The sequence below is a fragment of the Calidris pugnax genome, unplaced genomic scaffold (assembly GCF_001431845.1).
Source record: "Calidris pugnax isolate Ruff unplaced genomic scaffold, ASM143184v1 scaffold44, whole genome shotgun sequence".
NCBI lineage: Eukaryota > Metazoa > Chordata > Aves > Charadriiformes > Scolopacidae > Calidris > Calidris pugnax.
This window is the reverse complement of record NW_015094506.1, coordinates 3343156-3353374: the sequence shown is the minus strand read 5'-3', so window position 1 is coordinate 3353374 and position 10219 is coordinate 3343156. Positions and strand designations below refer to the sequence as shown.

Here is a 10219-nt window from a genome sequence, read left to right as displayed (position 1 = left end):
CTCTCCCCAACCCATCCAGAACCAGCCCTACACCTGGGGTGGCCAGGCAACAATTTCTGGAGCCCTTTGAACCGAAACCCCTCCTCCTGCCTCTTCTCTGAAGGCAGAGCTGAGGAGGCTCTGCCCTGCCAGGAGAGACACCCACGCCCCCAAACCAGGGTAGGACCCTGGCTGGGAGGCCAAGGGGGGCACCCCGTTCCCCCGGCGGTCTGTCGGGAGGTGAAACCGTGTGTGTTTCGGAAGAGAAGTCACTGGCGAGCCACATCCTTCCGGAGAGCAGCTCCATCCCGGGGCTAAGGGGGAGTGGCGGGTGGGGGGAAGAGGGGACAGACGCAGAGAAAAGCCCTTCCTTAGCTCGGCCCAGGTGAGGGGCAGCTGGAGAGCCTCAGAAAGCGGGAGAGGCCGGGGGAGGAGGTCGCCCCCGCCCCGCCGGTGAGTGACCCTCGGGGGGCGGGCAGGGCTGGGCTCTCCATTGCCCCGGGGGGTTGCCGGTTCCCTCCCAGCCGGCTGGAGGAGGGAGGGAGGGAGGAAGAGGAGGGAAGGAAGGTGCAGCGGGGTGGGGAGGGCGCTTCAGACACACCTGCCGGGGCGGTGAGACGGCGGCGCGGAGCGGAGCGGGGTGCGGAGCGGAGCGGCGGCGGGGATGGCGGGTAAGGGGCGAGCCCTTGGTTGGGAGCGGGGGAAAGGGAGCTTCTCCCCGGGCCTTGCGGAGCCCTCGGGGGCGGCGCAGCCCCTGCTGTGTCCCCCCCGCTCCCGCCGAGGCAGCTGCCTCCGCCGCGCCCGACGGCATCGCCCCGGAGCGGCCGGGGGCGTGAGTTTCGCCCGAGCTCTGGGTGGAACGGTGGTGGTGGTGGGGGGGTGTTTGCTCCTCTTCTCCTCCTCTTTCCCAGCCACCTCCTCAGGGCTGGCCTCTGGCTGGCCATTCCTCGAAGAGAGCCTTCGGGCTGGCCGAAAGGGGAAGCGCTGCCTCCCCCCTTGGCCCCCCGGCCTGGAGGGGCCGCGGCGGGCGGGAGGAGGGCTACCGGCTCCCAGACCCCTTTGCCCGCTCTCTCTCTCTCTCTTTCTTTCTCTCAGCCGAGCCTGGCTGCCGAGAAGCTGGTCTCTGCTTGCACGCTCGGCTTCGGTTTTCTTGGAGAAAACCTTTGATTTAAAGGCATAAATCTGCTGCCGAGGCGCGGAGCTCAAAACGGCGCAACTTGTGTGACCTGCTGTTGCGTCCTCCTTCTGCATACTTGTGTCTCTGTGGCGAGAGAGCCTGTCCCAAATGAGAGAGATCAGTTTCTGCAAGAAACGCAGTTTGTTTTCTTTATTCAACCTAGGACGATCCAGATCTATATCGGTATTTACACTCCTAAGCCCTTTGGTGGTGGAAATAAGGCACTTGAGTGTCTTTTGTGGATTCAACAATTCTCTTTTCCTATTATCCGCCATCCAGCAGATGCTGAGCCTCCCATATTTCTACTTGGAGGATTAACTTCTTGTCCAGCTCTCTCAGCCATCCTCCTTGCTGTGTTAGTTGGCTGTCTGAAATTACATGATATCATTCTCACCACAAGAAAGGAAAAAAAAAAAAAAAAAAAAAAAAAAAAAAAAAAAAAAAAACCAAAGAAAAGAAAAAGGAGTAGGAGATTTCCTTCCCTCTGCTTTCATACAGCATGAACCTCTACACTGCCCCTGGGGATGTTTGTGTAGATCAGGTAGGAAAGCTGGACTTGATGCCAGCACCAGAGTGGCAGGTAACTGCATGCTGGAGAAGAGAGATGGCTTCTAGGTCTCAAAAGATAATTTGCTCTGCTTTGCCTTGCCAGCTAAAAGGATATGGGGTGGCCTACGAAACAGATTTTATTTCTCGAGTGCAAAGTAAATAATGCTGGTTGAGTTGATACACAGCTGGGAAGAGAGCTCCTTGCATATACCTGTTCCATTGCAGCTTGTAGGATTTAATAGAGCAGGTTCTAAAGGTTTTCAGCCCATGAACTTCAAGGGGTCATTCGTGCTTTATTTGGTAAACAGAGGGGTTGCCTTGTTGCTACGTATTTCCAGAGCTCCACACGGATGTGTGGGAGATACATGGAAGTTACGCTTCTGTGATTCCCCTTTGACTCCAGTACCTGTAACCAATGTGTGCCATGAGACAGTGCCCTTGAGAAGTTCAGTTTGGTCACTGACGCTTGGGGCATGCACAAGGTAAATGGATCCCCAGGGAAAACCCTTCTCTCCAACCCCACTATGAGAGAACGTGTCTCAGGCTGTGAAAACTCTTGGTCCTGAGAGTTTCCTGTTCTCAGGGATAGAGAAAAAGGGAAGATGTGTGAGGGTCAGGGAGATTTAAGAGTGCTTCAGGAATGAAGGTGACTTCTTTGCTCGACTCCTACTGTGTATGCGCCTAACTTCTTTATGAACCACTACCTTCTGCATATCTAAGGCTCTGGGTGGACACTCATGATCCCGCTGGACCAATTTGTATGTAAAATGGCTTCTGATGTGCCTGAGTCCCACTTGTAAGACTATCGAATCATTTGCAAGATCATACCTTGACTCACGTTCTTTCATGCCTTTTACCCTGTGCTACTCCATCATTCCTCAGACCTCCTCTTTCCTTTTATCCTCCCAGCCCTGGAGAATGCCTCTCTCCAAGCCTGCAGCCTCTCGGAGCAAGAGGAGGAAGAAGACACCATCTGGGAGAAGATTGAGAGTGCACGGCACCAGCTGACCCGCTCCCTGAACCCTGCGAAGCTCACCCCATACCTGCGCCAGTGCCGCGTGATAGATGAGCAGGATGAGGAGGAGGTGCTGAATTCATGCCGTTTCCCTTGCAAGAGCAACCAGACAGGTGGGAGAAAGCGCTAACTTGCACTTAGACTGGTTTGTGGGGGACAACCTGGTTTTGACACGTGGTGGATGCTACTCGGCATGTGGTGTTGTGGCCTCTTGGTTCCTCCCACTTGCAGTGCTACCCCAGCTTTGTTGTTCTCTGAGCTGCTCTGCAGCCAGACCTCCCTCTCATCCTCTGTGACCCCCCTCCCCAGGTGTGCACAGATGAGGGCAGTGCTCCCACCCCATTCCCTCCTCCAGCCATTCCCGTTCTTGTGGATGGAAGCAGAACTGGTGAAGATGCTGTTTCATATCATGGAGCTGGTCTATGCTGTTTTCTCTCTGGTTTGCAGGGAATTCATCCGAGCTCTTTATCTCTTCTTCCAGGTTACCTGATGGACATCCTCCGGCGCCGTGGGAAGCGAGGCTACGAAGCCTTCCTGGAGTCTTTAGAGTTTTACTACCCAGAGCACTACACCCGGCTGACAGGGAGGGAGCCAGCCCAGCGCTGCTCTATGATCCTGGGTAGGGACAAGTTCTCCATCCCCCCCTTCAGCTGCTGCTTGTGTGGGAAGGGCCTGAAATCTGTGCACGTGCATGTATGAAGCCCTGATTGATGCTACCTGTGTGCAAGGAACCCCAACAGTTCTGTGCTCTGGATCTGGAAGGGAGGGGTCATATGTACGTGTGTGATGGACTGTGGTGCCATGAGCCTGGGACAAAAAAGGGCTGCAAACCCACAGAAGAGCTTGGCACCCCTTGATGGAAAACACAGCGTTGGGTTGCTTTTTTTTATGGTTACCCCTGTCTCAGCAGCCAGGACCTGATTCTCCTTTGTCTCCCCTCAGATGAGGAAGGCCCTGAGGGACTAACTCAGTTCCTGATGATGGAGGTGAAGAAGGTGAGGGCTCAGCGGAAGGAGCACCTGCTGAAGGAACACCAGCTTCAGGTGAAAAACCAGGCATTGGAGCAAGAGCAGGCCCGGCTGGAGCAGCAGCTGCAGGAGCTCCTGAAGGTGCAGGAGCGTTGCAAGCGCCTGAGAGAGGAGTGGGACACCAACAGTGTGGAGCTGCTGAGGCTGAAGGACGAGAACTACATGATGGCCATGCGCTATGCGCAGCTCTGTGAGGAGAAGAACATGGCTGTGCTGCGGAGCCGGGACCTGCAGCTGGTGGTATGGCCCCACAGGGATTACAGGGGTGGGTGGTGGGAGGTGGTAGGGGTCTGACAGCCAAGAGGCATGCATTTGGATGTCTGTGCGTGGTGGCCCGTGAGTTTGAAGGAGCTGATGGCAGGTGGGATGTGTATTGGGGTGAGTGCTCCTGCTTTTGATGGGGTATGTGCCATAAGCAGGGCAGAGCGTCCAAGCCGTGGGCATGGCATGGGAGACTGTCCTGGGGCAGCTGGAGATATCTCACCTAGAGGAGCCAGAACCAACTCCTCGGAGGAGCTGCCAGGGCAATACCTTCCCTGGAGGTAGAACTGGAATACTGCATCCAGTTATGGGCTCCCCAGTTCAAGAGGGGCAGGGAACTACTGGAAAGAGTCCAGTGAAGGGCAACGAAGATGATTCAAGGATTAGAGCATCTCCCTTATGAGGAGAGACTGAGAGAGCTGGGACTCTTTAGTCTGGAGAAGAGAAGGCTGAGGGGAGACCTTATTACTGCTTACAAGTATCTCAAGGGTGAGTTGAAGGAGGAGGGAGACAGACTCTTTTCAGTGGTTCCCAGTGAGAGGACAAGGGGCAATGGGCACAAGTTGGAACATAAGAGGTTCCACTCAAATATGAGGAAAAACTTCTTCACAGTGAGGGTGGCAGAGCCCTGGAACAGGCTGCCCAGGGAGGTTGTGGAGTCCCCTTCTTTGGAGATTTTCAAGACCCGCCTGGATGCAGTCCTGAGTAACATGCTCTGACAAGCTCTAGGCAATCCTGCTTCAGCAGGGGAATTGGACTAGATGATCTCTATGGTCCCTTCCAACTCAAAAAAATTCAGTGAAACTCTCAGCTCTCAGCCTGGCCATTGGTACCATGAGGTGCCCTGTCTTCTCCTGTGTGTACTCGCTGTCCTGCTCTGCCTGCTCTGCTGATGGGTGCCTGCGCTGTGTCTGGCAGTAGAGCCACGCAGCAGCTGATTCTGTCAAGCTGCCTGTTTGCCTTTCGCTCCTTCCCCCGGAAAGGGCTTGCATTTTCCTCTTTTTAGCACGGACGGTGGCCGTGCAGCCACCCTCATGCGAGGCGCTGGGTGCCTGGAGCTCTGCCCACCCCGCCTCGATGCTCCAAGGAGCATTTTTTGCCCGAGCTCTGCCTCTCTTCTCCCCGCCGCTCTCCACCGCCTCCTCGTCTCATGACGTTTGGGAGACTCATGCCGCATACCTGAAGGAATTCGTGACACTGCAGTCCAGCTGCCAGGCTCTCACCTCCAGCAAACACACACCCATTTCCTGCCTGGGCAAGGACAGCCCTACCTTGAACGTATTAAAAACCCCGTTTCCTTAGTGCTCTGCTGCCTCCTGGCATTCCCCCCACCAGTCTGGGCCTGGACCTTTCACGCAGCCCCATGGTTATCTTTCATTCCTCATCCTGCTCTGCCAGCCCCAGGATCCTCCCCTACCTTTTATGCGGTATTCCTGCCAGTGCCAGCTCCCCTGGGCCTCCTCTGAGCAGGGAGGCGAACTGCTTGCCAGTGACTGTGGGGTGGAGAAATCCCCCTGGAAGCAGGGTGAGACACCAGGTCCCAGCCTGCCTTTCCCTCCTGGTGTCAGGGTCCAGAAGTGGCCGGTCCCCAAAAGTCATTCTAGGTCTTTTGGGCAGATATGCAGAAGTAACTCAGTTCCCGAGCCCCTCCTTGGCAGTTTTGGCACTGCTGCTTAGTTCTTGGTGGCTTTGAGAGGTTTCCCCTGTCCCATTAGTTCTCGGAGCCTTACCTCGCTGTGAAAATCTGGTTCTGTGATCAACCTCATCAGCTGTTGCAGGTCTTTGAGGACCTTCCTTACTCCTAAAAGCAAGTGACCTCCCCTGTCTCCAGTGATATGTTGGTGGAGGAGTGTAAGAGCAGGCCAGGGTGTGAAGATGTATTTGTGGTACTTTGCGGCCTCCAGCAGCTTGAGCCTCAAATTCTTCCCAGGGCAGAGATGACCTCCTTGCACTGGATAGCCTCCAGTGGGTTTTTCTGCTGCAAATTTGTTTCTCAGCTGTTCTAGGAGCCGGGAAGCCATTGAGAGACTCACAGCTGCTGGCCCTGGCAGTGCAGCAGAGGTCCCTGATCTACCCAGGGTCAAGGCCAGCTGCACTGAGGATGCCCTAAGGTAGCAAGAAAATTGTTGCACCAAGAGAGGATCCTGAGACTGAATGCACTTACGCAACTGCATCTTCCTCCTTTGCCCTGCAGGGAAAAGCTTTTGTGTGCAGCTGTGCTAACCCTGGCCCAACAGGGTCAGGGTCAGTAGGATAGTCCTTCTCGTGGTTGCCCAGCCCTGGACTTCCTCGCCCCCAGGCCCTTCTTCTGCCCAGCATCCTCTCTGCTTCACTCTCCCGCTAAGGCAGAGGTGCAGGGCTGTGTGTGTCAGACTCTGTTTCTTCCCTGGGCTGCAGGTGGACCAGCTGAAATGCAAAGTGACCAGCCTGGAGGAGGAGTGCAGCCTGCTGCGGAAACAGGCGTCTGCGCTGCCCCAGCGAGAGGCGGAGGAGCGGGGCCACCCCGACGCCGTGTCCGAGCTGTGGGCTGAGAACCAGCGGCTCACGGCATCGCTGCAGGAGCTGCAGGGCATGTTGCAGGTACCTGGTGGGGCAGGGCAGGCGCCGGGTCACCTCCTTTCCTGGGGCACCCCCAGCGCTGGTGGACGTGGCACTGGAAAGATGGAGGAAATTGCTGTCCTAGGCTGGCCTGTTCCTTCCTCCGGGCATATCGCTTGGCTGTGGTGGCTACCATTGCTTCTGGGCCTGTTTCCAGCTCCGTAACTCTCGGGTGTGCTCACAAGTGCGACTTCGTGCCTTGGAGCACACAGTAGATTAATGCAGGAGGGATGATGGGAGTTGTGCCAGGCTGTCTGTCACTGCCCTGGTCTGATGCTCCCTCGGTGCTTGTGGTGCAGTGATGGTACTCTCTCACCTCCTAGACACCTGGTGAGGGCCCAGTGCCAGGCTCTGAGCAGATCCTGCTGGACATCCTGGAGCACGACTGGAAGGAAGCCCAAGACGACCGACAGGACCTGTGCCAGAAACTCAACTCCTTGCAGAATGAGCTGCAGTGGGCTGAAGAGCTGAGGGATAAGGTAGAGCATCCATCACTGCTCCCCTTCCCCGTGCACTGAGCAGGGCCTGGAAGAGAGGGGAGGGAGAGGGCTGGGAGTCACTTCCAGAAGGGCTAACGCTCACTGCTTGCTGTTGCCAGTACCTCCAGGAGGTGGAAGATCTGCAGCTGAAATACCGGACGCTGCAGAAAGACTGTGATCTCTACAAGCATCGTATGAACACAGTGCTGCTGCAGCTGGAGGAGATCGAAAAAGAGCGGGACCAGGTAAATTGCTCTCCCCCTTGGCTCTCTGCCTTCCAGCAGGACCAGGGCTTCTTTCTCTGCTCTGGATACTCCCTCCTTCCCCAGTGGATCTTCTTCATCCACACCAGGGTGGGAGGCTGGGATTACTAATGCAGTGCTCTTCTTCTCACTCTCTCTCAATTGCTCCTTGCAGGCAATCCAGAGCCGCGACGGGGTGCAGCTACAATACTCCCAGAGCCTGATCGAGAAGGACCAGTACCGCAAACGCGTGCGGGCCCTGGAAGAGGAGCGGGATGAGCTCCAAAGCAAGCTGAGCCAGGCAGAAGGGCTGAACAGCACTCTGGAGGCACAGCTGCAGCGGTGCCAAGGCAGCCGCAGCTTGGGCAAGGTGAGGGTGGCTAGAATGAAGGGGGAACAGAGAAGGCAGAGGGGTCAGGATTGATTTCTTGGGGACGCAATGGGATGATGGAGTCCCTTTTCTCCCAGATGTGCAGCTCTTCCTACTCCCTCTGCTCCAACCTCAGCAGCACCTGGAGCCTCGTAGACAACACTACCAGCTTTACGACTGGACTTGTGGATGCGCTAGGGGTTTCTGCTATCTCCTTCCCAGGGGATTCGGCCATCCAGAGCATGGTGAGCGCTTGACCATGAGAGGCTGACCCTCAGCTGAGGTCAGTGGTGACCCACGCTGCTCAGGAAGGGTACAGAGGCATTGGAGCAGGTTCATCATGGGGCTATGACTTGGTGGAAGTCTGGGTATGGGGCGATATGTAAGGTGGGACCAGATCCCAGATGCAAAGCTTTGTTCTCGCAGCCTCTGATGAACAGGCCAATGTCGCACCAAAGCGTGCAGCACTCAGCTGGGTGGGAAACATGGGGAAGTGAAACTGTCTTCAGCTCTAGGACACCCTAGAAATCAACAGTCTCATGTGAGATGTTATCCTCCCCCAAAAGCTTTTTAATATACACATGCTGAGGAAGAAATCCCAGCTCTTTTGAATCCTGTAGCCGCATCGTATTGTTTTTAAGGGAGTCAGATTCTTTCCTTTGACTCTGAACTCTCAGTCTAGAGCATCTTAAAATGGGCAGTCCCACAGGTTGCTCACATCTCTGTGTGTGTGGTGGCTAAAAGTGAGATATAAGGACAAGGTTGGATATTCCCTTCATTTGCTACTGCTCTCGCAGCTTGTACACTGCAAAAAGATGGGGGCACAGTGTCATGCATCTACATCCGTGCTCTCTCCTTGGGAAAGCAAGGTGCCCCTGGGTATTTGGAGGGATGTGGATGGTCCCTGAAGAGCCACGTGGTACCCGAGGAGCTGTTAGCAGCCTGACCTGAAGCGTGGGGAGAGGTGGTGCTGGGCATTGGTGTTAGCAAGTGTCTGTCTTTCATTCTGCCCAAGGAGGTGACTCCTGACAACGAGAAGGATATCAACCGCCTTTCTACCTTCCCTTTCCCTCCCTGCATCGGCTCCATCCTCCGTCGGCAGCGGGAAGATAGATGCATGCCCTACAAAAGGTGATTACTGGGGGCTGCTTGAGGCTGTCTCTCCTCTGTGGGGGTTGTGGGAGCCAGGGAGAGCAGGCTGGCAGGGGAGGAGGGAACCTGGAGTGGGGACTGGGAGTGGGAAGGCTGTCTGGGAGCTGTGTGCTGGCTGGGGGAGGGCACTTCTAGGGGGTGGGGGAAGGCTGTGGGGATGGGGTTGAGAACAGGATGCAAACAGGCTTTGGAAAAGCTGCTGCCTCACAGCTCCTTTTTGTGTCTCCTTTGTAGCTTGTCCTGTGGCTCCTTTAGCAGCATTGAAGATGCAACAGGTACCAGGGTGGGGGCTTTCCCCAAGGGGTTTAGTTAAAAAGAGGTGGTGGCTGTGGGGAGTGGGCTTGGACAACTGACCCTCCTTCATGTCTTTGGTTTGTGCAGCTCACTGCAGGGGTCCTGCACCCATAGCAGGGAGCTATGGACCCACATGTCCCCTGGTGCCCTGCTAGGCACAGCAGCTGGAAAAGGTGGCTTTTCCTCTGCAGAGCAGGTAGCCATTCACATCAGGTCTATTTAATTCGTGGAGAACTGGATGTGGAGTTGGGGGAGTAGGTAACAGAAGAGAGAAGTGCCTTTGCCTGGGGTGTTGTTGGATATTCCCTTCATCTGCCACTACCTGGGTGATGGGTTGTAAATCTCCTGGAGTGCAGCTCCTGATGCTGGCAAGTCTTGTGGAGGGTGCTGGTAGCTGATTTCCAGGCACATCCATGTGGCCCTGGCTGCTGCTGCCTTCTGGCTGACATACTTATGAAGGGAGTGAAGATTTGCTTGTTCCCAGGAGACATGGGGAAACTCTTTCACTAGGATGACTGTTCAAAGCCTCCCTGCAGCCTCAGTTTCCCAGTCAGATGCTAGAAAATGCTCAGGAGAGGGTGACAGACCCTTGCTGCCCCAAGAACATGAGCTCCCTGCAGTGCTCGGAGAGGTGATGTGCCCCCTCTCTCCTTCTTGCTCTCTTTCCTAGGCAGTGGTTTTGCTAGTGCCTCGCTTGGGGCCTTCTCCTCTTCTTCCAGCAGCAACTACGCCAGGGTGAAGTCGGAGATCTGCTTGTCCACGCTTCCCAGCCGCAAGGAGGTCACTAGGAGGTGACTGCTGCTTCTCAGATAGCCACTCCAAAATGGTTGCTTGGGGGGACATGTGGTGCCGGGGGACCAAGTTTGGGAGACCCTTCCTTCTTGTCTTCCCCCCCTTGAGGGCTCTTAGGGCTCTTTCACTAGTGGGAGAGGAGAGAAATTAAGATCCTATAGTCCTTGCTTCCTAGTGGGACTCAATTTTTTTTTTTTTTTTTTTTTTTTTGTGAAAAAAAAAAAAAAAAAAAAAAAAAAAAAAAAAAAAAAAAAAAAAAAGTTCTAGGAAAAATATTAAACCC

The 10219-nt window shown here is 55.3% G+C and overlaps 1 protein-coding gene across 2 annotated transcripts in view; it reads left to right on the top strand.

Moving 5' to 3' along the window:
• Positions 1 to 314: 314 nt before the first annotated feature.
• CARD10 (caspase recruitment domain family member 10) overlaps positions 315 to 10219 on the top strand; it is a 17943-nt gene continuing 8038 nt past the window's right edge. Inside the window, exons 1-12 of one of the 2 annotated variants that reach the window (XM_014963478.1) lie at positions 315 to 432; positions 2615 to 2833; positions 3202 to 3339; positions 3663 to 3988; positions 6407 to 6589; positions 6931 to 7086; positions 7206 to 7331; positions 7504 to 7698; positions 7797 to 7943; positions 8714 to 8829; positions 9085 to 9125; positions 9815 to 9935. In XM_014963478.1, coding sequence (XP_014818964.1) covers positions 3210 to 3339; positions 3663 to 3988; positions 6407 to 6589; positions 6931 to 7086; positions 7206 to 7331; positions 7504 to 7698; positions 7797 to 7943; positions 8714 to 8829; positions 9085 to 9125; positions 9815 to 9935 — 1541 coding nt within the window. In that variant the 5' untranslated portion in view covers positions 315 to 432; positions 2615 to 2833; positions 3202 to 3209. Of the gene's footprint in view, positions 433 to 619; positions 651 to 2614; positions 2834 to 3201; positions 3340 to 3662; positions 3989 to 6406; positions 6590 to 6930; positions 7087 to 7205; positions 7332 to 7503; positions 7699 to 7796; positions 7944 to 8713; positions 8830 to 9084; positions 9126 to 9814; positions 9936 to 10219 lie in introns of those variants that run through there. The other variant, XM_014963477.1, reaches the window with a different exon arrangement.